Genomic DNA, 25,198 nt, shown 5'->3' with positions numbered 1-25,198 from the left:
ATAAATCTATTTTTGTGGGGAGAAAAAGTATTTTTGATAGCGGAGACATAACCAAGAACAAAAATAACTTATAATGACACTCAGAAACATTTTGGGGGGGAATTGCATTGGGGATTTTGATGTCAGCTGTGCTCTGTTCTTAGAAAAGTCTGTTTCCAAATGCGGCTGTTAAACAAAAGGATATGCAAATATAATAAGAATTTCTCATTAGGCATACAAAAAAAAAATTGTATCAGGCCTGGAAACCATCTCGGGCCTTGAAGTTTCAGGCCTGCCACATTTAGGACTGTAGGAAACTGAAGGGGGGGGAATTGCATGGAGTTGGGTAGATATATAGTCAAAATAAATGTATGATAGGACTCAGGACCCCAAACAGCACCCCAGAGTTTGAGGGAGCTGGTAGGGTTCTTTAAAGGAGGTTCGGGTTAATGTCAGGGTTCCAAGCAACACCCCAAACGAAAGAAGACTCCGAGGATTGAGTTTCCTCAAAGTTCCATTTTATTAGAGGTCATATTGGCAAATCTGGGAAAACCCGAGTCTGAAATTTTCCAGGTTTTCCCCACCCAAAAGAAAGTTCAAGTCCCGCCCTTCCCAGCACCCACATGTCCATCACATGATCCAATCAGGAAGCATCCAAAATTGGAGATGCCACCTAGTTACCTCATCACAGCTGCAGGGCAAGATGGCCTTGACTTTCTGAGAATGTTATTTTGACTGTGTATATATATAGACCCACACTCTGTATAATCCCCCCTCCCATTTTCCCATAATAGAAAATGTGGCAGGCCTGAAGGGCCTGGGACTTTCTTTTGGGTGGGAAAACCTGGACGCGCCTAATATAAGCCCTACTCCAAAAATAAGCCCTAGTGAAGGGGGTTGGTCATGAACAGCACAGGAGGCGGGTGAGTGTGCATGGACCGACAGTGCCTAGCAGCAGCAGTAGCCAGCACAGCACAGGTGAGTTGATTATCTGTCCAAACAACAGGTGGAGGCAGAGGGTGAGGGTTAGGCTCCAGAGCCTGGGGAGGGTGAAAAACAGGCCTCACGGAAGTCCATAAAACGGGCCTCCAGAGCCTGTTTTTGCTCTCCTGAAGGCTTGAGGAAAGCTTCCAAAGCCTGGGGAGGGCATAAAATGCCCCCCCCCATCATGATGCAGCAAGCCGAGTAGGAAAAATAGCTTCCTTTTCACTTTACCACCACTGCTTAATCACAAGGGAGGAAAAAAATGTGTGAGCCAGGGAGAAAATGGGCAGGGGGGAAGGAGGAGGAGAAGAGGGGAAGAAATTCCCTGGGTGCCTTCTCCCCACGCTGCACCCCATTTCTGAGCTATCCAAGACTTCTAGGGACAGGAGCCCCTGGCCCTCCCTACCTTCCCCCCACTTCTCTTGCCAGCTGAGGGGTGTTTTTGCCCCACAAACTGCCTCTTTAACCAGAGTTGTTGAGGGAGGGAAAAGAGCAGGCTGGAATGGGGAGAGGTTGAATGGGGTGTGGTGGTGGAAGTGAACGGGAGTGGGCGAGCCCCAGAAGAGGTATTTCTTTTCCCTCCCCATCTCATTGCCTCTGTGGCCTCTCGGAAGCCAGACAGTGGCTCTTCTTTCAGTTAATTTTTAAAGTGACAGCCGCCTCCTCTGGCGAGAGCAGTCACAAAAAGGTCGGTGAGCCAGAAGCCCTTGCCTGGCAGACTGATTATGGATGTGCTCGGCCCTGGGAAACGTGTCAGTGCCATCCAGGTCACTGGCAGCCATTCGGAGACCTGGCTTGACTGGTAGGGGTTTTTTTTTTCATTAAGAGGGGTGGGAGCCTTCCCTTGCACTTTTTTTTCACAGAGAAGGCTGAGGGGCGTGGGGAGATGTTGCATTGTACACTAATTCTGCTCCATTGGTGTCTAGAAAGTGCAGTGCTCTGCCTCTCTCCTGCTATGTTGATTTAAGGTGAGTTGTACACACCGACCCCGCTTTAGTTTAGTTTTGAACAAGCAGCCTCGGTTAAGTGAGAAGGCAAGGAGGCTCTGAATCACCCACAGGCCAGATAAATTGTTTCAGCGGGCCATATCCATCCCAGGGGCCATAGTTTGAGGATCCCTGCTCTACGCCATCACTTTTCTGAACATTTAATTCCCACAGCACTTTGTTAGGCCTAAAGACTAACAATACAGTAGTAGACTGTATTGATATTATCCTTCCCATCTTTCCTAATACCTTCTTCTGTTGGTAATCTATAATTTATCACTTGTTGTTGTATCTTATGATTCACGGTTGTAATTATGATCTATGACAGGGGTGTCAAACTCAGGGCCTATGTGCAGGATCCAGGCCACAGGGTGCTTAAATTTGGCTTGTGGGACCGGCCTGGAAATATTAAAGGACCAACCTGCGGTGCCTTTGCCAGCAAAAATGGGTTGGGAGGGGCACTTGCTCCCCCTGCATGGCCTGTTTTTGACCTCCCTGGCCTCCAGCAGCACTCTGCCAACAAAAATGGGCCTCATGGGGCCCATTTTTGGCTGGCAGAGTACTGCTGGAGGATGGGGAGGATGAAAACGGGTCTCAGAGAGGCCGCGTGGGGCCTTCACATAGCCATTTTTGAATGGCAGAGTGCTGCAGGAGGTCGGGGAGGCCAAAAACAGGCTGCATGGAAGCCACATGGGGCCTCCATACAGCCTGTTTTTGGCCGGCAGAGTGCTGCAGAAGGACTGGATTACAATTATGTGGCCTCAAGTAAGTGCCTGAACTGGATAGAAAACAAGCAACATCCTATGTTACTACTACAGTTTAATGCACTGTAGGTCCATTTAATCTCAATCAACAATCTATAATTGACAGCCATTTCTATTTACTATCCTGGAAATTTATCTCTGCTGTTAGATCTTGTATTATCATGTTATTTAAGATATTGTATTTTTATTAATAGTTGAATAATAAAAATACAATGGTATAAATAGCTTTTCTGCCTGGAAAATCAATGTACTATTAAACAACAAGGTATACATTTAGAAATAAAAAGTTTAGTGGAGTATGAAGAATAAGTAATAAATGTTTGCCAGTAATATCTGGAAGAAGAGATAGGAAAATGGTTCTAGTAAAGAACTGGAGAAAGAAAGAAGAGGGAAAAATGCATCTTGAGCCTGTGTCAAACCCCCACAATGACTACGCCCATTCCTGGCCACACACACCCCAGCCTTCCAAGGTCAAACACAACCCTGATACGGCCCTCAATGAAATCGAGTTTGACACACCTGATCTATGATATATGACCTATCACTTTGTTGTTTGTATGTACACTGAGAGCTTGTATACCAGAGACAAATTCCTTGTGATTTTTGCAGTGGTTTGCTCTCCAAGCTTGTTTCAGTTTAGTTTCTGACAAGAAAATCCTGCTGAGGAAGTTAGCTAGTCTGGTAACAAAACATTCAGAAACTAAATTGAAACAAGCTTGAAGAGCAAACCACTGTCAAAATCTAAATCCCGAGCTACAAGTATTTTCTATTATTTCAAATTCCTTATGCGTCTAATCACACGGCAATAAAATAATATATTTAAAGAATAGAAATTTGGGTATTCACTATCAAAATCTTGATAACATACTTATCTGGAAGGATCTGAGGACTCAAGAAAAGATTTTTTAAAAGTTGTTGATCCTCACTACGCTGGAAAATGGTTGCAAAACTATATTTTGGATGCTATTTGAAACCCTGACATTTGGATATGCAGCCAAACATCATATAACCTATAGAAATGTTGTGTAATGATATGAAGTGGGTCATTCAAGTGAGGAAATTTACCAGTATTCTTGAGTTGAGGCTATTTTGTAGGGAGGAACAGGTTAAAATTCCTCCAAGGTGATGTACAGAGCTAATCAACATTTAACAGAAAGATTTTCCATATTTTTCAGAGTATAACACCCGCCCGGAGTATAAGACGCACCAAGATTTTGAAGAGGCAAATTTAAAAAAAAAAACTTTTTGCAATCTGCAGACCTCCCAAAAATGCCCCATTTTCCACAAAAACGGGACTGTTTTTTGCCAAGGAAAAAAGGGCATACATAGCCTTTAGGAGGCTTGTAGAGTGCTCCTGGGGGCTGGGGGAGGGGCAAAAATGAGCAAAAAAGGCCCGTTTTTTGCGAAAACAGGCCCGTTTTGTGTCAAAAAAAGAGCATGCATAGCCTTTAGGAGGCTTATAGAGTGCTCCTGGGGGATGGGGGGGGGGGGGGGGAAAGACCGTTGGCTTACCTGAACGGTCGTTCTCTGGGCGCTGCGGGAGAGTCCAAGCATGGGTTAACACAGCCTAACTGCCCTAGGACTGACTGAGTTTTTTCCTTGACCACGCCCCCTTTGCCTCTGGCAGGTCAGTTTTAAAAACGAAATGTGCAATAGGACGCCTTCAACCAGTCTCTGCAGAGTTTTGGATCTGGATCCTCGAACCCTGGGTGGGTTTGGACTCTCCCGCAGCGCCCAGAGAACGACCGTTCAGGTAAGCCAACGGTCTTTCTCCTGTGCGCTGCTTGGAGAGTCCAAGCATGGGACATACCCAAGCTATCGTGTCCCAGGGCGGGCAGAGTCATTGACCTTTGTAGCCTCCACAACCCTTTGTAGTATACGTCTTCCAAAGGAGGCTTCTGCCGAGGCAAAGATATCGATCTTATAGTTCTTGATGAACGCCGTAGGCGAGGCCCACGTGGCCGCTCTGCAAATGTCTATGATGGACGCCTGGGTCGCCCAAGCAGCTGAAGTTGCAGCGCTCCTCGTTGAGTGCGCGGTTACTCTTCGTGGTGCAGTCTTGCCTTGTGTCTCATAGGCTAGCTTGATGCAAGCTCTCAGCCAACGCCCAATTGTGTGGGATGAAACTTTGCGACCAAGGGACCCAGGGTGGAAGGAGACCAATAGGGATTCTGATCGCCGAAAATCCTTTGATCGTTTTATGTAAATTTTGACTGCCCTTCTTACATCTAATTTATGCCAGATTTTTTCCTTCTGATGTACTGGATTTGGACAAAAATTAGGAAGGATCACTTCCTGGGCTCTATGAAACTGAGTATTCATCTTTGGGATGAAAGATGGATCAAGTCTCAGAATGATTCTGTCAGTATGAATAATGCAAAGGTCCTCCCTCACAGACAGCGCAGCCAATTCAGAAATTCTGCGAGCCGATGTTATAGCTATGAGGAAGGCCGTCTTAATAGTCAGATGATGGAGGCTTGCCTTCCTGAGAGGTTCGAAGGGAGCCCCCGTTAAGGCCTTCAGGACATATGGCAAATCCCAGGAGGGATATCGATGAACCACCTGAGGAGAGATGTTCATCGCCCCCTTGAGGAAGCTCTTTACTTGTGGGTGCTGACTAAGTGATCTAGCCGATTTACAGGTAAGAATGGTGGATAGTGCCGCCACCTGTCTCTTGAGCGTATTGGGCGCGAGACCTTTGTCCAGACCCTCTTGGAGAAATTCCAGCAAATTTGGCACTGAAGCCGAAATGTCTTGCACACCCTTGCCCTGACACCAAGATGAAAAAGCGTTCCACGTATATTCGTATATCCTAGTAGTGGAAGGTCTCCTGGACGCTTGAATAGTTCTGATGACCTTGTCTGAAAATCTCTGCTTCCTCAGGAGGTCCCCCTCAAGCGCCAAACGGCTAGTTGCAGCCACTGGGGATCTGGATGCTTGATGTGACCTTGGCTGAGGGAGATCTGCTCCTGAGGAATCCTCCACGGACTTTGGATGGAGAGGCTGACAAGGTCCACGTACCAGGACCTCCTGGGCCAGTGAGGGGCCACTAGGATTAGATCGGCCTTTTCTGACAGTAATTTGGTCACTACTTGGGGTATGAGAGGGAGCGGTGGGAACGCGTACAGGAGTCCTGAGGGCCAAGTGCTCCTCAGCGCATCCGTCCCTTCCGCTAAGGGCGAGTGGTATCGAGTGAAGAAGCGGGGCAGATGTGTGTTGGTGCTTGTTGCAAACAGGTCTACTTGCGGTTTGCCGAACTTCTCCACGATTTGAGAGAAGATGTCTGGATGCAGCCGCCATTCTGAGTGGTCTATCGTCTGCCGACTCAGCCAATCCGCTTCTTGGTTGCTCGTCCCCGATATGTGGTCAGCTGTTATGGACGCCAGATGTCGCTCCGCCCATCTGCACAATAGTTCCGCCTCCTGCATGAGATTTTTGGAGTGCGTGCCTCCCTGCCTGTTGATGTGGGCCTTTGTGGCAACATTGTCTGTTAACAACAGTACATGATGACCCACAATCTGAGAAGCAAAGTGACGTAGAGCGAGGCGAGCGGCCCTCAGTTCTAGCCAGTTTATGCTGTGGGCCGCCTCCCTCTGTGTCCATTTTCCTTGCGCAAGATGTCCCTGGCAGTGCGCTCCCCATCCCTGTAGGCTGGCATCTGTTGTTACAACCAGCCTTTCGGGCTCCTTGAAGAGGCACCCCTTCCTGACCGCCGCTGTGCTCCACCAATGCAGGGAGCGAAGTACTTTTGGCGGTAGTTTCACGCGTCTTAACGAGTTGCTGTCCCTTGATCTCTGCATTGGCAGAAGGAACCATTGCAGCTCCCTTGCGTGAAGCCGTGCCCAGGGAACCACCTTTAGGCAGGAGATCATGATGCCCAGGAGCTGGGATAGTTGTAAAATCGGCACTGACCTGGGAGCTTTGCATAGACGAAGTTTGTTCTGAAGATTCGCCATCCTGTCTGGAGACAGAAATACCTGGCAGGAGACGGAGTCGATTATGGCGCCAAGATGTTGGATTCGGGTGGTCGGTTCTAGGTGACTCTTCTGCAGGTTCACTGAAAACCCGTGGTGTTGTAGAGTCCGTATGGTCACCTGAACGTCCCTTCGGGCCTGTTTCTGATTGGAAGAATGAATTATTATGTCGTCTAGATAACACTCTAGCCGAATTGGACGATTCCGGAGGTGGGCCGCCACCACTGCCAAGATTTTGGTGAAGGTCCTGGGGGCAGACGAGAGGCCGAATGGGAGGGCCCTGTATTGATAGTGCCTCCCGTCGTAGTGGAACCTCAGGAACCTTCTGTGGGCAGGGTGAATGGGGACATGGAGGTAAGCTTCCTTCAAATCTATCGATGTGAGGAGATCCCCCTGTCGAGTGCAAGCCAGGATGGAGTGGAGGGACTGCATCTTGAACCTTTTGTATGCCAGATGCTGATTTAGGCACTTTAGATCCAAGATGGCCCTCCACCCTCCTGAGTTCTTTGGGACTAGAAAGAGGATGGAATAATATCCTCGTTTTTCCTGTTCTTTGGGAACCGGTTCTATGGCCCTGATTTCGAGCAGATGGAGGATCTCCTTCTGCATGAGATCTTTCTTTTGGGGATTCTTGGGGATGGGGCAGCGAATAAATTTTTGTTGAGGGAAGGATAAGAATTCCAGCACTAGGCCCCTCCTGATCGTGTTGAGGACCCAAGTGTCCGAAGTTATCTCCTCCCACCTGTCGGCATATGTTTGGAGCCGACCCCCTATGGGAGGATTCCTGTGATGGTCACTTCCCCCTACGAAACTGTCGGGAATTGGATCCCCCACGAAATGGCTTCCGAAAGGAATGCTGTTGTTGCTGCCTTCCCCTGGACCCGAAATTTGTCCTGTCCTGTCCCCTGTCACCTGTCTGGGGAAATGGCCTCTGATAAGAAGAATTAGAGCCGGAAGCTTGAGAGTTATCCTGCGCTCTAAAGGGCTGTCTCCTGAATGAACCTGAACCCTTACGTTCGGCTTTCTTCAGGGTGGCCGGGAGAATTTTGCGTTTGTCCTTTGTTTCTATGACAAACTTCTCCAAGGCCTCTCCGAAGAGTTGCCCTCCTTTAAATGGGGCGGAAGCAAGCTTCCATTTGGCCTTCATATCAGCCTGCCAGTGGCGGAGCCACAGCAGGCGACGTGATGTCACATTGGACGCCAAGGCCCTAGATGCGAATTTGGCCGCATTAAGGGAGGCATCTGCTGAATACTCTACGGCGGTTATTATTTTATTGATATCATGCCGCCATCTAGAACCTGCTGAGGGAGGTTTGGACCTGAGTTGTCTTAGCCAGAGGAGAGAAGCCCTGGTGAAGAATGATGCCGAGGTGGATGCTCTAATGGCCCAGGCAGCCGCCTGGTGCGTCTTGTGGCACGCCTTTTCTGAGCGTTTGTCCTCGGCCTTGAGTCCCTCGAGTAAATCTGCTGGAAGATTAGAAGTAGAAGTTAGAGAGACCACCGGGGCATCCACCTCAGGCAACTTCAGCACCTCATCCATTTTGTCCTCTACAGCGTAAAGGGATTTGTCCCCCCCGCTGGGATTGGTCAGGGTACCAGGTTGGACCCACTGCCTTTGGACTACGTCCAGGAATAAGTCCGGAACGGGAATCATTTCTTGGGTAGGTGAAGGTTCCTGGAATAAACCTTCCTTGTGGTCCTTAGTGGGAGGGGGGGTGGCTGAGGCACTCTTGGGAGTGGGCCCAAGTTCAGTGGCTGCTATGGCCTTGTGAAGGATGGATTTAAACAGGGATGGTTTAAATAACCCTGTAAAGGCCGGTTTATCGGGAGGAAGGTCCTCATCCTCCGATAATTCAAAATCCTCTATTTCCCCCTCCTCCAATCCTGTGTCCTCCGTGGCAATAGAAGTGCCAGGCGAAGCAGGGGCTTGGTCTCCTACAGGGGCAGGGGTTGCCCTGGCTTTAGGAGTGCTAGCAGAACCAGTCTCTTTCTGTTTGAGACCATCAGCTATTCCTTGGGAGATGGCCTTAGCTATGATCTCCTTCATTTCAGCTGATAATGCGGGACCCTTGTCCTCTTTTGGGCGTCCCTTGGAGCCCTTGGAGGCTCTCCTTTCCTCCCTCTGAAAAAGATCCTGATATGGTTCCAATTCCTCCCTAACAGAAGAACTGGGAGAGTCTGGGTAGCCCCAGGAGGCATCTGGGGAGGAGTCCCTTGAAATCCCCCCAGTTGATGGAGGTGAGCCATCCTGGTGGGGAGAATCCTGATCCTGAACCTTCCCTTGGGGAGAATGAGGCCTTGCCCATGCCTCCTCTTGATCTGGGGACCTGCTGGCTTTCTGGGCCTGTGAGGTATGGCCTCTACGGGTTCCCTCCTTACTGGTGGGTAAGTCCCCTGAGGCTCGGGAAGGGGATCTATTGGGATTGCCTCTCCCTCCCTTGTTTCCTTTGGGGGGGGGCTCCACTCTGGGCCTCTTGGAAGAAGGCCCAGCCTGCACCTCCAAACCTTCGTCTGCCATTGTTGATCTGGAGTCACAGGAAGGCTGGATGGGTCTGGAGGGCACCGCTGGGACGAGCCAGACGGCCACGAAACGTCCGCGGTTGCTGTAATAGGCAAGGGAAGCCAGCCGGCGAAATCCCTGCCTTAGAGTGCGAAAGCGGCTGTATTCGAGATGTTCGGCCTTGCCGGAGCCCCGGACAAGGCCCTCAGTCACTAAGCGTCGCTGCTGCTGCTGCTACTGGCGAGGTCCGACTGCGAGATCTGCAAACTCTGCCGTTTGAATCCTGAGGCAATTTGGTGCTGTAAAATGGCCGCCGCTGCGCGCGCAGCCTCAGTAACCAAGGCAACCCTCTCCGAAGTGGAGAAAAGGGCGCGAAAGGTTTAAAATGGCCGCCGCTGTTGCCAGGCAGAATTTAGAAGCCGTTAGGACACTTAAGGTTCCGAAAAGGCTTCCGCGGCTTTAAGGAAGAGATCCCCAGCGCCAAACAGCTGGTAGTCCCTTGTAGCGATTCCGCTCGCCAGCTGGAGCCGGACAAGCCTCAATCCTACCTCGCTCAGCCTACAAGCAGCAGACAATGAATATCAGACCTCCTGAGCTGTCAAGAAAAGCCTTAGCCGATTGTCAAAATAAATGGTCAGGAATTTCTTTAAATGCTGATGTGGGGAGTCCAAGCAAAAGCCTAAACTGGGGAACTCCCCTGCAACAGTCCTATCGGGCGGACTGAGTTTTTAAAACTGACCTGCCAGAGGCAAAGGGGGCGTGGTCAAGGAAAAAACTCAGTCAGTCCTAGGGCAGTTAGGCTGTGTTAACCCATGCTTGGACTCTCCAAGCAGCGCACAGGAGAACAGCCTGGTATTTTGCTCATTTTTGCCCTCCCCAGCCCCCAGGAGCACTCTGGAAGCCTCCTAAAGGCTATGCAGGGCCATTTTTGCAAAGGGGGCCGGGTTTCAGGAGGCCAAAAATGCTGTATTCAGTGTATAAGACACACCCAGATTTTCACCCTCTTTTTTGAGGGAAAAAGGTGTGTCTTATACTCCAAAAAACATGGTAATTATGATTATTGCTGCCAAAGTGTCACAGCAGTTTTTGAAAGCAAAGTATCACATACTTTAGCCATACTCAAATATGTACTTTTCAATCATCTAGTTTTAGGAGAAAACTAGATAAACACGATTATTGAAAATTCAAAGAGGTTCATATACTTTTAAGCACCACTATAAATATAAAAATCTTGCATTGCAGTAAATACTGGCAAGTATTTTCGACCGTTGCAACATCCACTGGTCATGTGTGTCACTGCATTTATTTTGGTTTGCCAGCTGTGCCTACATTGTGAGTTATACGGTAGAATGAACTGACTCTTATCTCAGCTTCACTGCGCATGTACACATTCCTTCATCATTACTTTACTTTTCTTTTGTTCGTCTGCCAAGGCATACAGGAATTTTGCCAAGATGTAATCATTTAGTTAGTAAGTTTGTATTTTTTACTTTCTTTACAATAAAATGTTTTTCTTAGAATATATCTCGGGTTTATTTTGCTTATTTAAAAAGTATGCTTCAAGGAAATGCCACGATTCATTCCTCGTTAAAATTACAGGGCTCAATTTACCCCCTGACAATGTGATCACCATTTGTAACCTTCCAAACCAGCTTCCAACACAGTTGATGGGGGAAGCCAGATTTGCTTAATAACTGCACGATTCACTTAACAATTGCAGTGATTCGATTAACAACTGTGGCAAAAATGATTGTAAAATGGGGCAAAATTCACTTAACAACTGCCTTGTTTAGCAACAGAAATTTTGGGCTCAGTTGTGGTTGTAAAGTGAGGACTACCTAGGTTTTATAAAGTGGTACTAATACTTCATGTGATTTTGATTCTATGTCACTGTTTATACAACCTAGGATTGTATTAGCTTCTTTGGCTACTGCTGCAGAATGCCGACTCATTTAAGTGATTGTCCACTAGGACTCCCAAGATCCCCCCCTCACAGTTACTGTTTTTGAAACAGGTTTTGCCTCATCTGTACTTATACCTTGGGTTTTTCCTGCCTAAGTGTAAAACTTTGCTTTTCTCCACTTTCATTTTGTTGGATAGGGTCCATTGTTCAAGTCTGTTAAGATCTTTTTGAATCCCGAGCCTATCATCTGGGATGTTTGCTATTCCTACCAGCTTAGTGTCATTGCAAATTTGATTACTTCCCCTTCTATCCCCTAATCTAAGTCATTTATGAAGATATTGAAGAGTACTATGTCTAAGAAACATATGGCACCTCACTTCCTTCCTTCCATGTAGATATTAGTAACATTAAGGACTACTTGTTGAGTTTGGTTTGTCGGCCAATTACAAAGCCATCTGTTGGTGATGCTTTCTATCCCACATTTTTCTAGTAGGTTGAAGTAGGTTGTGGTCTACTTTGTTGAATGCTTTGCTGAAATCTAAGTATATTATGTTCACAATATTTCACTAGTCTACTAAATTAGGCACTTTGTCAAACAATGATATAAGATTGGTTTGGCATGATCTGTTTTTAACAAACCCATGCTGGCTTTTAATTATAACTTTGTTTCTAGTTGTTCACATAGCTATTTTTTATTATCTTTTCCAGTACCTTCCCCATGGTCTATATTTTCCCGGGTCTGCTTTTTTCTTTTTTTCGAAGATGGGAACCACATCAGCCCTTTTTTAATCCTCAGGTACTCCAGGATTTTTGAAAGATATGGTACAATGGTTCTGAAACAATATCTGCCAGCTCCTCCACAACTCTGGGATGTAATCTGCATAGTCATCAAGATTATCTAACTATTTTCTTGCTTATTTTAGTTTTTATGTCTAGTCTATTTTTTTTGTAGGTTGGGCTATAGTTTCTTTTTGCGTGAAGATTAACGCAAAGAATGAGTTAGCAGTTTTCTCTCTGCTGCCTTTTACTTTCTTGCCATCTTCTCTCTTAAGTGGACCTACTGTTTCCTTAACTTTTTCCTTGTTATTTATATGTTGAAAGAAACTTATTTTTAATTATCTTTGACTTTTGTTACAAGTCTTTGTTCATTCTGAGACTTTGCTTTCCTGACTTCATCTTTGCATATTCTAGCTATCTGCTGATACTCTGCCTTAGTTATGTGTCCTTCTTTCCATTTTTTGTAGTTGCTTTTTGTCTTTCAGTTTATCAGAGAGATCATTGCGCAACCATGCTGGTTTCTTCTTTGATATCTTGTTTTTCTTTTTCAATGGTATTGTGCTGGACTGGGCTTATATGATCATACTTTTTAGAGTTTCCCACGCTTGAGTTGTTTTCCCTTTAGGGTTTTCATCCATAGAATTTTTCTTTCTTTCTCTGAGTTTGTTAAAACTCTTTTAGGTTTAAGACATTGGCTGGATTATGTTCTATTGCATGTGCTTGCATTATACTGAAATTCAAGATGACATGGTTGCTAGGTTGTCAGCTAGGTTGGTTAGGAATCTGTTTGATCTCCCACTTGCTAAAGAATTTGTCTCCCAGTTGATATCTGGGTAGTTAGTCTCCCATTACTACTGTGGTATGCTTCCTATATACATTTGTTAGTTGTTTAGCAAAAGGTTTAGCTATTTCTTCTGCTTTGTTGGGTGGCGTATAGTAATGTCATTCTTTTTTTCTTTTATATTGACCTATATGGATTCTAGAAGGTTTTTGTACTTAGTTTTGTGCATTTTTGTAGAGATGTAGTGATCTTTTATAGGATGGATAGGATGTCCACAGCATCGTTCAAGGGGCCTAACATAGAAATACTGGGCATTGTGTATATAGTGATGATATCTTACCCCAAACTGATAGATCACCTCACCCAGAGCTCATGTAATGTTAAATAGAACACAAGGTAGGAGCCATGGGCTAGATCTCTTTCCTTCTATCAATACCAACTGGAACCGTCTCCAAAGGAAGGAAGAGAACCAGCACAATGCAGTACCACCCACTCGCAATTTCTGGAGCCAACCCAGAAGAATACCATGATCAATGGTATCAAATGTCCTGAAAGGTCAAGAAGCATCAGGCTGGATGCACTACTTTCATCCCACTCCTACCACTCCATGAGTGCAATCAATGCTATATCAAACCTTAGTCTGGACCCTGACTAAAAATTATCTGCCTCAAGATCATCCAGAATTCTCCAAAACTGCTATGTGATCAGTCTCTCTACCACCTTCCCCAAAAAGGGGAGGTTGGACACCAGTTGAAAACTGCCCAGGCTAGCTGGATCAAGCAATCCAGCAGTCCTGTAAAGAGGGGGCACACCACTACCTCTTTTAAAGGTGGTGGGATCACTCCCTCTTTCAAGCAGTTGTTAACTATTGCCAAGATCCATACATGCAATGCTTCCCACAAGACCTTAATTAATCAGAAGGAGCATGAATCTAATACACATGGCTGAACTAGCAGCCGAGAGAGCTCTGTCCACTTTTTCATTCTACAGGCTCAAACTGTAGCCTCCATCACCTCCATAAACTCTGCTCTAAGGGTAGAGTCTGACAGTGAATGTGACTGATTTTATCTGACAGATGCACAACATATTCTTCATATCAACCCTTAAGTTAGCATTGCTCCCTCTAATGAGAAATCAAGTCACCTACTGTAGATTATATAAATATTTCCTTGCTGTTTAAAAAAATTATGACAGTGATAATACACATTTAATAGTAGTAGTCATAGTAGTAGTAGCAGTAGTTGGAGCTTTTGGGCCATATAGAAACTAATAGAAATCTGGCTTACCTCCGTTTAGGCTGGCTTCCACAAAGATGCGGATTGTTTTGACGCACAACTCAAAGTTCTCAGGGGTTACATGAGCTGCATCTCGCACAATAAAAGATAAGGACTCAACACACTTCATGAGAGATTTGGTATTATGAGGACCCAGGTCCATTCCTACAGTCAGACTATATTGATTCACCAGGGGAGAATTTCCTAGTCTGGAAAGTCCAGCCATGGTTGAATTATCTATGTCATCTTTCCCTACCTGTGAAATAGAAATTATTCAAAGTTTAAAGGAAATCATATATTTTAACTGAAGTCAATATGCTTTTTAAATATAATTTTTATTTAAAAAATTATAAAAATAGTAGAAAGTAATAGAACTAAACTTAGAGAGAGAAAAAGAAAAAGAACAAAAAGTGTGGTGGAAAAAGAAGAAAAAGAAAAGAATGAATATAATAAAAAAGGAAAAGAAATAAACTTCCAACCTACATCACAACTATAAACCAATTTAATAACTTTACACACCCTTTAGGTTACAAACAGATTGCTTTTCATCCCATATCCCATCCCCGATCACATTCATAAAATATCAATTTGTCAATTCTTGCACCAGCAAAAAGTCCAGAAAGGGTTGCGAGAACTCTGTGAAAAAGTCTTATTTTATCTTTGATCAAATAAACCAACTTTCTATTCCTTTTTTTTACTTGTCTTAATTTTTAATTCAATGATTGATGTAGGATTTTATTTTTCTTCAATCTTTATCCTATGAGACAGATGGATTGGTACTGGGCCAAGGCATCACAGAAACGGAGCTGCACAAACAAGTGAAGTCCCATCCATAGGATACAGGTAGCATATGAAACCATGCCCAATCCGGTCTGCAGAAAAACCTCTCTTCACAGAACCAGTCCCTGGTGCCCAAAAGGTTGGGGATTGCTGCTCCAAGCTCTTCCTTTTATAGATCTCTATGAATACAGCTAGGTCACCCTACTTAATTCACAGGCATGATGCCTGTGATAATACACATTTTTGCTGTCTTCAGTCACAAAAATATAGAACCATTTGCCTTCTTTTGGTGAGCATTTAAATGGGACTGAATGCAGTCAGGGACTAAGGATCTAGCTTAGAATAGAAGTACTGATGATCAAGTACTGATTGGAATACAATTACTGATGATCTATAATGTAGGAATTAAAATCTGCTGGGGATTTTAAACCAAGTGTAATAATTTACCAATTCCCTCAGCTAGTGCTTCACTGGCAGCACTAAGAATTGGAAGCACAACTCCTGACTTGAGTTTCCAAGCCTGGAAGACTCGCATGGCTTTCAGCCATATTTACTGAGCGGCACAATCTTATAAAGTTGCTGCCAAAGCATTCTTCCTAATACTACATTCTTTTTAAAATATCTCCTGTAAAACATTTCTAATATTTCAACTTTTAAAACTTTAAAAGCCAACATCTGTGTGTTTATGTTCATATGTGTATATGTGTATGTTCATGTGCATATATGTGTATAGCTAAGAGTAGACACAGCAGGTTTCTCATACACACATTCAAGCATTAGTAAATAAATCCTGGGGACAATGTAAGCAATAATTAGATGCACTGAATAATATAATTCAAGATAAGGTAGCTTCTTATATTCACAACATTAAAAAGAGAAATCAGTGAATGAGATAGAGATGTCTTGGAAACAAACCAAACTATTTCTTGATTTGGGAAAGCTATAGGCTATGTTTGAAGCCTGCTCATGCCCAGTTACCACACATAATTCTGAGTCTTACTTTAACCACTGTTGAGGGCTTAGAAAAAAGTTAGTGCACGCAGAATTACTTTTAACATGGTTAAATGAAGGACATGATCCTTTTATTATTTTTTCAAATAATAGATGGTGAAAACCCTGAATTATTTACTATTCATTCATCTCAGATACATACAAAGAGATCAAAACACTCAAAATTACTTACCACAAGCCAGCCACTGTTCACCACATCTACATCAGTGACAGAACGATGCAATTTACCTTGCTTGCTGTGATCTGCATATACCTCTGAATCAGAAGTGTAGCCACGATCTAGGCTGGTTTCATTTGGATGATAGGAGATCTCACTGTCTGATTGAGCTCCTTAAATAATTAAACAAAATGGAATGAAGCAACAACTGTTAACCTAACAGGTTGGTAACATGCTTCTCAACAAGAAAATCCATTGCCAATGACCAATTTACCTGTATCATTCTCTATTCTTGTAGGTTGCAGCGCTGGGGGTGGTTTCACCCCAGAACCAATGCATTCCAAGAGGGTAAAGAGTGTGTACCAGTCTTCTCCAGAGTGAATATTGGCAGCATTAGTCTTGAGAAGCTCATGAAGGCCATATGCAATCTGATGACTTGCCCTGTTTAACATGCTGGGTTTCATCATGAGCAAGATTCGCAAGGAGAGCAACACCTACTCAGAGAGAAATCACGGTAACTACAAGAATGTAAATTACACCGGTACCAAATTCATGTTTGTTAACTGCTAGCAGCACATTCAAGTCTGTATTATAGGAAGAATAACTTTGTATTTTGTAACTGTATCTTCTTGCCTGGTGAAAAATCACAAAGCTTTTTCTCCTGAATTTATTCCTACTTTAAATCTTTTGAAACATGAAGAAAGTAAAAAGAGGGAAGTAGTAATAAATAATAGATCTGTAATAAATTAGATCTCTGGTTGTTTATTGGAGGCCATCTATCTCACTCACAAAGTGACTCTGATATTTAAAATATTATATATAAAGAGTTTGAAAATGCAAAGTTTTAAATCTTTACAAAATTTATGTTTAAAGGAAATACATTTGATGTGGATGTCAGAAATGAAGGAAGCACCTCTGACATTTGTTGCACTGCTATGATATTGCAAATGATATCTCCTTTTCTGACGTTTATGTGGGGTAATCTGTTGTTTGATCGACCTTGTGGCTTCATCTCAAAAAACTTCCATAACATCAAAAAAATATGGAAAGAATCTGGTTACTTTTTCCATAGGAAACATTAATAATTGGCAACCCTGAGCCCCTAATAAAGAAGGAGTAGAACTTTCCAAAACCCACAGTCTTTGTTATCCTAGAAAGTAATATCCTGATATGGAATGGGACAATTGGTTATGGCCACATTGCTGTGGCCACTTCACTGTGCCCCCGCCCCCCAACCACCTCAGCCAACCCACCGCAGCCCTGTTAAGATATTTAAATTGAGCCTTGGAGCAGTGGGGTTCTGAAGTGAGCTGACTCACAGTTGGGGAGGGCGAAAAACAAGTCCAATGGGAACATACTTCCGGTTGGCCCGTTGGGGCTGTTTTTTGCCCTCCCCAGCCTCCGGAGGCTTCCTTGAAGCCTGGGGAGGGAAAAAGGCAGCCTCCCCCAGGCCTCCGGAAGGGCGAAAAATCAGCTGGCTGGCACGCGCATGCGCGCCAGAGTTGACGGCTAGGGTGCCAGCAAATATGGCTCCACGTGCCACCTGTGGCAAGCATGCCATAGGTTCGCCATCATGGTCCTAGACCCTCTTGATACTGAAAAGTCAAGATAACCATGACTAAAAAGCCCTCAGTATGATGGAATTTGAAAGATGGGGCTAAAAAACAAATGGGTAGTTATTTCCTGTACTTCAGAATTTTGGAGTGTGATTAGAAAGCATTATTCACATTTCACATTCACATATATTTTTAGTATAGTAGGAAGCATGGTCATTTATGTCAATTTTGTTGCTCTACTGTCATGCTCCTGCTTTAAGATAGGTGCATTAGGCTGTATAACACCAAACCCAAGGGAGTGGCCCATTCTGCTTATTTGTTAGGTGTAACTATAAATACTTTCTGAATATGAAAAAGGAGTCGGATTGCCTTATCTCTCTACTTGATAAGATAAAAGAAGGAGTAAATTCTAAACGAAAATCTCAAACTGGGAGAGAGAGAGATGAAGGGAGGGGGGGAGAGAATATATGTGAATATGTCCAACAGATGTCTGAAAGAACATGGAAAAATTCTAGAAACACTTCTCGTGGTGGTCAAAACCAAAAACCAAAAGGAAAGACAGGAATTCTACCCTTAACATATGGACCAATGATACTTTTAGCACTGGAACATTCCCAGTAACTAACACAAAGAGATACAATGAAATTAGTCCCTTCAGAAAACTGACATATCACACAGAACTGTATTTACCTGGGCACTTATTTCTTCTCTGCGCAGAAGTCGGATTGCCAGTCTTAATAGACCCACTACTGCTCTTTCCACTAGACAACAGTATTCCATAGCATTAATACATAAATGGTAAAGATGATCTCGCATTGCCTGCCAAACAAAAGTCACACGATCCCTATAAAGAAAGGGAAAGAAAAAGAGTATTGTGGGGAAAAGATAAACTAAAACACAGGCTTTATTCCAGGCAGTTGATAGTTGGAATTTGTGATCAATGTATGTGAATGATTTATTCACAGCCAATTTGGTTAAAGTGCTGGCCTTAACTAGGGGACTGTAAGTTCTGGTCTCCCATTAAAGCATAGAAGCTGGCTAGGTGATTTTGGGACAGCCACTCTTAGCCCAACTCATCTCACAGGGTTGCTACTGCAGGAGAAATAGGAGGAATCATCATGTACACTGCCCCCCCCCAAATAAAGGCAAGGTAAATCAAATAAATAATTTAGCCAAAATTAGGGTCCTCTAATCCAGGGGCACCCAACCTGTGGGCCATGGCTGGCTACTGGACCATGGCCTATTGGCCGCCGGGCCACATAAGTAGCTGGTTGATGCAAATGCATGTTCGCACGCATAGCCCCACTTGCAAGCATTATCATGAATGTTGTGGGTGCTCGCGGCCCCACTCACCCAGGCTCTTGCACAAGTGTTGCAGGCACTCGTGACTCCACTCGTGCAAATGTCGTTGCGGGCAGTCACAGCCCCACTCCACTTATATGGTAAGTATAAATTGAGATGTTTGAAGAAAGTACTAAATATTTTTTGAACTATTTGTAGGAATATGTTTGATGTTAATTTTCTTAGTTATTATATGGTTACTTTTGGATAGATATAGCAGACTTTAAAGAAAACTCAATTTATCATTAATTAAATTCAGTTCCTTATCAATTAAAGAGATAGTATCTGCTGCTAGAAATTCTTCTTAAGAGATGTTATCAGTTGGTTGATAAAGAAGGGCTTTTTCTCTTGCTTGTTAATATAATGCCAATATTGTTATTAGTTACCCACTGTGGTGATTAGAACTAATACACTTGGCCTTTAGTTTGATAAATTCCATTCATGAGTTATTTGATGTATTTTTATTAAATGATCAATACTCAGATGTATCAGTAGATAAATTTTCATTTAAATCTTTGGCTTGTAGGAACAGTTTTGTCCCTTCAATGAAATGTTAACTTTACAGGGTTTTCCCCTTTTATATGGGGAACATGAGCATATGTGTGCATGCGTATAAAGGACAGCAGATAATTAATACATATATAAATGTATATATGTATTAATACACATACACATAATTAGTCATATACTAATAGTGTAATGGATTTTAAAAATTCTATGACTTGGCTCTCAGACAATCAATCAATTAATCAATGGTAATCTTGCTAAACTATCTGCACTTATGATTGTTTTCTAAGTGGAAATTAGCCTATGTCGTCATTTTATGTGGTGACTGGTGTTGCTAATTTTATACAGGTAGTCCTCAACTTACGACAAGTTGCTTGGTGGCCATTTGAAGTTACGACAAACCTCCCCAGGGCTACTTATGAGCAGACTTAAAGTTCCAACAGCTGTCTACAGTCACACAATCATATTTTGAATGCTGAATGCACTTATTTATGGCTGTTTACAGCGTCCTGCAGTCCTATGACAGCTATTTATAAGTTTTTGCTGGAAACCAGCATTTATTTCAACTTTCTAGCAAAAAATACCCATTGCAAATAACGACTGCTGCAAAAAAGACACTTAACAACTGCTGCAAAAGAGATTGTAAAATCCAGTGTGGTCATGGGGTATACCACTTAAAATTGACATAACTTACAAACATAATTCTTGACTCAATTACAATTGTAAATAAAGAGGTACCAGTAATTAGTGGAAAGAGTCGGCTTCACATTAAAAAATGGGTCAATATGGAGATAAATTGAAAGAGATCAAGCAGAATTTGATATGAAAATCTCACTATCACAGTTTCCTCATTATGTGCCTTTGACACTTGGTAACAATATAGATTTTCTCCATAGCATTAAGAATGAAATAATCAAATTTCATTGCTGTTAGGGATACTCTTCAACCTGACCACTGGAGTTCTTCAAGTAAAATTGAAAGTTCTCAACATTGTTTGCCATATCAAAGGGTGAAATGGCATCTATATGGCTCACCTATTTTCCAGCACAATCCTTAAAAGCATCTCCAAACAAAAAGCACAGTCTTCTTCATCATAGGTTTCCTCATCAGGAGACACAGATATGAGAGCCTGAAGCAGCCAAAGAATAACATTGGTATAAAAGTGAGAACAGATACAATAAGCTGCTGCAATGATCATGGAAATGAAAAGTCAAACAGGTTTTGTAGGCATAATATTAAACATTTTTTTTTTTAACATTTGTCAGCTCCTCTGATTGGAAGATGCTGACAAGCTCACAATAATCAAACACATTTTAAAAATATTATTACCCAAATAGCATTAAAGCAGCATAAATCAGTGATTAGTTGTCCGGGTTCCTCCTGGATAAAGAGGAGCCAATGGAACTGTTACAAGGCTGCTGTGAGGAATATTCTCAACATCTGCTAGAGAAAGCTACTCAACTTCACTTCAGTTGGACCATAGCTCCAACTGACAAAGGACAAATCCTTTGAAAGTGACCAGAGCACATCGGAGGTCTGTTATTTGGAAAGAGTTAGTGGGTTTTAAAGAAGTGAACAGGGACCTTGTGGGTGTAAGCTTGATCATTTGTGTTCTGGACCCTTGCCCTTCCTAATTGGTTGAATGGTGGCATGTAGTTGGGTCGGAGTGGTGGTTAATACTTTTTTGCAGGATGGGATGGTACAGCCTACTTTGAAGGAGGTGGGGGTGTAACTCTTTCTCAAGAGGCCATTCTTGGTCGCAACTGTTTTAGACAGTTTGATCCAGTCTCCAATCTTCCCTTTTTAGGAAAAGCTGTTGACAGGGAGGTTGGTTTTCAGTCATAGAGAGTCGTGAAGAAAGTCGTGAAAACCCAAATAGTGCTGGGTTTGGGCTTCTAAGTCTAGTGGCATGTCACATTTGACTCTGAATGGGGTTGCATTCTCCCAGATGGAACTGATGTGTAATTAGGGAGACTTCTTAGGCTCATGCTATAGCATGATAAACAGATGGCAGCAGCCGTGCCTAGGTGGAGCTTTTGCATGATCTACCAATATATATTATACACACATTTTCAGATTTCCAATTAATATAACCTTACAATAAAGTAGAATTAGTTCTTCTAGCAATGTTTCCTGTCTCACAAGACTGACATCAATCTTGCAAGTCTTATCTCCTCTTCCATTTTCCTTATTTTTATATTGTATTTTCAAATTATCATTGTAAAAAGAGAAATTAAGTTGTATTGAACCCTTTTTCTTTCTTCCTTTTAAAATAACTCTGTCTGTGCATCAATGTATATGTGTTCCTTTTCCTAACTTTTACAATACAACTTTTACAATTTGAACATAAACAGGGCTGCAACAGCACACACGAATTATTTTTTTTTAATATAATTTTCATAAAGTAAATTCAGCTGCCCCAACAAATTATATCTAAATTTCAAAAGATTATGACAGTATAATATATTATGAAATAGACATAAAAATGAATATTTTGCAGGGAATGATTTCCATGAACATTGGAGTTTGTTTCAGACTAGAATTAGTGAATACAAGTTTTATTGAAAAATATAAGCCTGCTGCACAATTAGATTTTAAAAAGTATAACTTTTACAAGAATTAGTTCTTGTGATATATGTCCATCTTAGTGTGCCAGTAAGACTTCAAACTGCAGCATGTAGAAGGCTGCTTTAAATAATTTCATGGATTTAAGAATTGTTGGCCTACATGGCCAATGCATAGCTATATGAATAACTTATATTTCTTCCATATATATTCCAGAATGGGAAAAGCATACAGGTACATTAATGACTGCAATTGGGATCGGAAACTTGGTCATTAAGCAAAGAAGTTACTAAGAGAAAAATCACTAATTGTGACTGTGTTTACAATTTTCACTTCAGTTTTCCTTTTCTTTACAGTGTTGATAGGATATAACCCCAAATGGCTGGGTGAGCCTAAATGGCAGACAAGATTTCCAGAACTTGACTCCCGAGGAAGCTGGATGAAAGGGTAAATCTTATAGCACTTTTTCCTCACTCCCCTTTTATGCTTATCTCAGAGCTGGGATAATGAGCTAGCAATTATTTTATTATTTTGATACATAACCAATAAAAATCCATCTAAAATTAGCAATGAAATCTCATTACTCACAGTAAATTTTCTCAAAACTCTGCAACTGATTTAAAATTTCTAGTCTGCCTGAAAGGCTAACTCAAACCTCACCTTCATTAATTCCTGCAGGGACTCAAGTTGCAGAAACTTGCTCTCAGTGATTAACTTCTCTGGATCGCATACCTGTAAAGTGGGAAATTGGAAGACAAACACATTAGTAATCTCACAAGGCAAAAATAAGTAAAATATAAATAGTATAAAAACTAAGTATCCACAAACATTTCTAGAATGTATTGCCTCTTTATTAATACCCCATACTATTTTTTAGGATGAAGGACTTCTTGTTTTGAACTCAGCATCTTTTTCTCAAGAAAGTAAAGAGTATGGTTCTTGAAAGGACTATGAACTATAATAAATTTAGAATAAAATAGAATAACAGAGGCGGAAGGAACCTTGTATGTCATCTCGTCCAACCCCCCACCCAATCAGGAGACCCTATGCCAGGGGTGTCAAACTCACATTGTCATGTGAAATATAGTGACATTTTCCCTCTTTGCTAAACTGGCCATGGGCATGGCCAGTGTGTGACACATCCAGCTCACAGGCTGCAAGTTTGTCACCCTGCCCTACACCATTTCTGACAGATGGCAGTTCAATCTCTTCTTGAAAGCTTCCAGTGATAAAGCTCCCACAACTTCGGAAGGCAACTTCTGTTCCATTGGTTGATTGTTCTCACTGTCAGAAAATTTCTCCTTATTTCCAGGTTGAATCTCTCCTTGATCAGTTTCCATGCATTCCATTCCTTGGCTGGTGTTCAGGTGCTTTGTAAAATAGGTTGACCACTTCCACTCTGTGGCAGCCCCTCAAATATTGGAACACTGCTATTATGCCCGCCCTGGTCATCCACAGATGAGCCATGCCCAGTTTCTGTAACCGTTCTCCATATGTTTTAGCCTCCACTCCCCTAATCATCTTGGTTGTTCTTCTCTGCATTTTTTCCAGAGCCTCGATATCTTTTTATAGTGTGGTAATCAGAACTGGATGCAGTATTCTAGGTGTAGTCTTACTAAGGCTTTTATACAGTGGTATTAGTACCTCACCTCAAATACTTTGGCCACCTAATGAGAAGGAAGGACTTACTGGAGAAGAGCCTAATGCTGGGAAAGATTGAGGGCAAAAGAAGAACGGGACAACAAAGAATGAGGTGGCTGGATGGAGTCACTGAAGCAGTCGGCGTGAGCTTAAATGGACTCTGAGGGATGGTAGAGGACAGGAAGGCCTGGAGGAATGTTGTCCATGGGGTCACAATGGGTCGGACATGACTTCGTAACTAACAACAATGAAGTACCTCACCTGATATTGAATCCCTCTGGTTAATGCAATTTAGGATTGGATTGGCTTTTTTCTCTGCCAACACCCTGTTGGCTCATATTTAATTGGTTGTCCACTAAGACTCCAAGATCCCTCTCACAGTTACTGCTATTAAGCCTGGTTTCTCCCAATCTATATGTGTACTTTTCTTGCCTAAGTGTAAGACTTTACTTTTCTCTACATTGAATTTCATTTTGTTAGTTAGGGCCCAGTGTTCAAGTCTGTCAAAAATAAAAACAAAATCAAATAAATATACCTGTCCCATATATTTGAAAATATATTGCACCACTTAAAGTATGGAGGCCTCTAAGGAACTTAATGTTGTCTCGTTTTTCCATCTTGAATTGAGTGTGATCATCCACTGATGATGAAAAACACTATAAATATCATTTTTCCTACTCAGAGTGAAAGCGGTTAAATATCATGTTAAAAGGTAATGGTTTCCCCTTTCCAGTCAACTTTAGGGGATCTCCTTTTCCTAATTGAGGGAAGCAGCCTTGTCTGAAGATGCTTCTGTGGTTATGTGACCGACATGACTATATGCCAAGTAACACAGAACACTGTTAAAAACAGCCAACTATGCTGTTTTCCTTCTTTGCCATTAATCAGAACTTTACTGGGATGACACAAGGTCCTCTTGGCTTCTAGGTGCTCGGTAACAAAGGATTTTTCAAAATGACCATCAGAGCATTACCATTTCTTATATTATTATTAACATGCCCTGATGCTAAGGAGTTAGACATTCTACTCCCCCTTCCAACCTAAAAACTTGGATGTAGATGTGGCCAGCACGTGACTCATCCGGCCTGCTGGCTGGGAGTTTGGAGAGGAGCCTGAGGGAGAGAAGATAGGGGAGGATTCTGTGGGGCAAGCCTGAGGCAGAGAAGGTGATAAGATAGGAGATGTTTCTGTGGGGCACCCTGAGGGAGAGAAGGTGATAGAGATTTTTGTGGGGCAAGGCTGAGGGAGAGAAGGGGATAGGAGAGACTTCTGTTGAGCCAGCCTGAGGGAGAGAAGGTGGTAAGATAGGAGATGTTTCTGTGGGGAAAGGCTGAGGGAGAGAAGGTGATAGGATAGAGAAGGTTTCTGTGGGACACAGCTGAGGGAGAGAAGGGGGGAGAAGAGGCTGATGGTAACTCCTCATTAATTTTCTAGTGTCAATTTATCAAGCCCGGTCACATAGTTTCGTAGCGGGGGCACGGGCATTCAGCTAGCATGCTCTATATTTTTATTGCTCTACACATCTTGATCTCCCATCCAAAGGTGATGATAGTGGTATTATTGCTTGCTGCGCAGTCAGCCAAGTGTTTAGACTGGATTTAGCAGTTTTATCCATCTATTGCATCCTTCCCAAGGTCCTGGAAAAAGGCAGTTGTTGTTTGATGATTTTAAAGGTATCACTGTATTATTATATTATTATAGGCAATCCTCTCTTAACT

General features: G+C 42.8%; 1 protein-coding gene and 1 long non-coding RNA gene across 6 annotated transcripts in view; one reads left to right on the top strand and one right to left on the bottom strand.

The window, feature by feature from the left end:
* The window catches only part of GBF1 (golgi brefeldin A resistant guanine nucleotide exchange factor 1), a 197,108-nt gene that overhangs the window by 35,260 nt on the left and 136,650 nt on the right, over nucleotides 1-25,198 (bottom strand). For all 5 annotated transcript variants that reach the window (XM_081956539.1, XM_081956541.1, XM_081956540.1 and 2 more), the window contains exons 27-32: nucleotides 22,500-22,571; nucleotides 20,309-20,403; nucleotides 18,117-18,270; nucleotides 16,145-16,364; nucleotides 15,886-16,043; nucleotides 13,935-14,178 (exon numbers count right to left, since the gene is read on the bottom strand). In XM_081956539.1, the coding sequence (XP_081812665.1) occupies nucleotides 13,935-14,178; nucleotides 15,886-16,043; nucleotides 16,145-16,364; nucleotides 18,117-18,270; nucleotides 20,309-20,403; nucleotides 22,500-22,571 (943 nt within the window). The remainder of the gene's footprint in view (nucleotides 1-13,934; nucleotides 14,179-15,885; nucleotides 16,044-16,144; nucleotides 16,365-18,116; nucleotides 18,271-20,308; nucleotides 20,404-22,499; nucleotides 22,572-25,198) is intronic.
* Nucleotides 1,633-23,958, top strand: LOC309393932. The gene is made up of 3 exons (XR_014175660.1): nucleotides 1,633-1,765; nucleotides 22,196-22,286; nucleotides 23,391-23,958. It is a non-coding gene; the product is annotated as an uncharacterized lncRNA (long non-coding RNA).

Source organism: Natrix helvetica (assembly GCF_964273705.1).
Source record: "Natrix helvetica genome assembly, chromosome: 5".
In the NCBI taxonomy this organism is placed as follows: domain Eukaryota; kingdom Metazoa; phylum Chordata; class Lepidosauria; order Squamata; family Natricidae; genus Natrix; species Natrix helvetica.
This window is presented reverse-complemented; position numbering and strand designations above follow the sequence as displayed.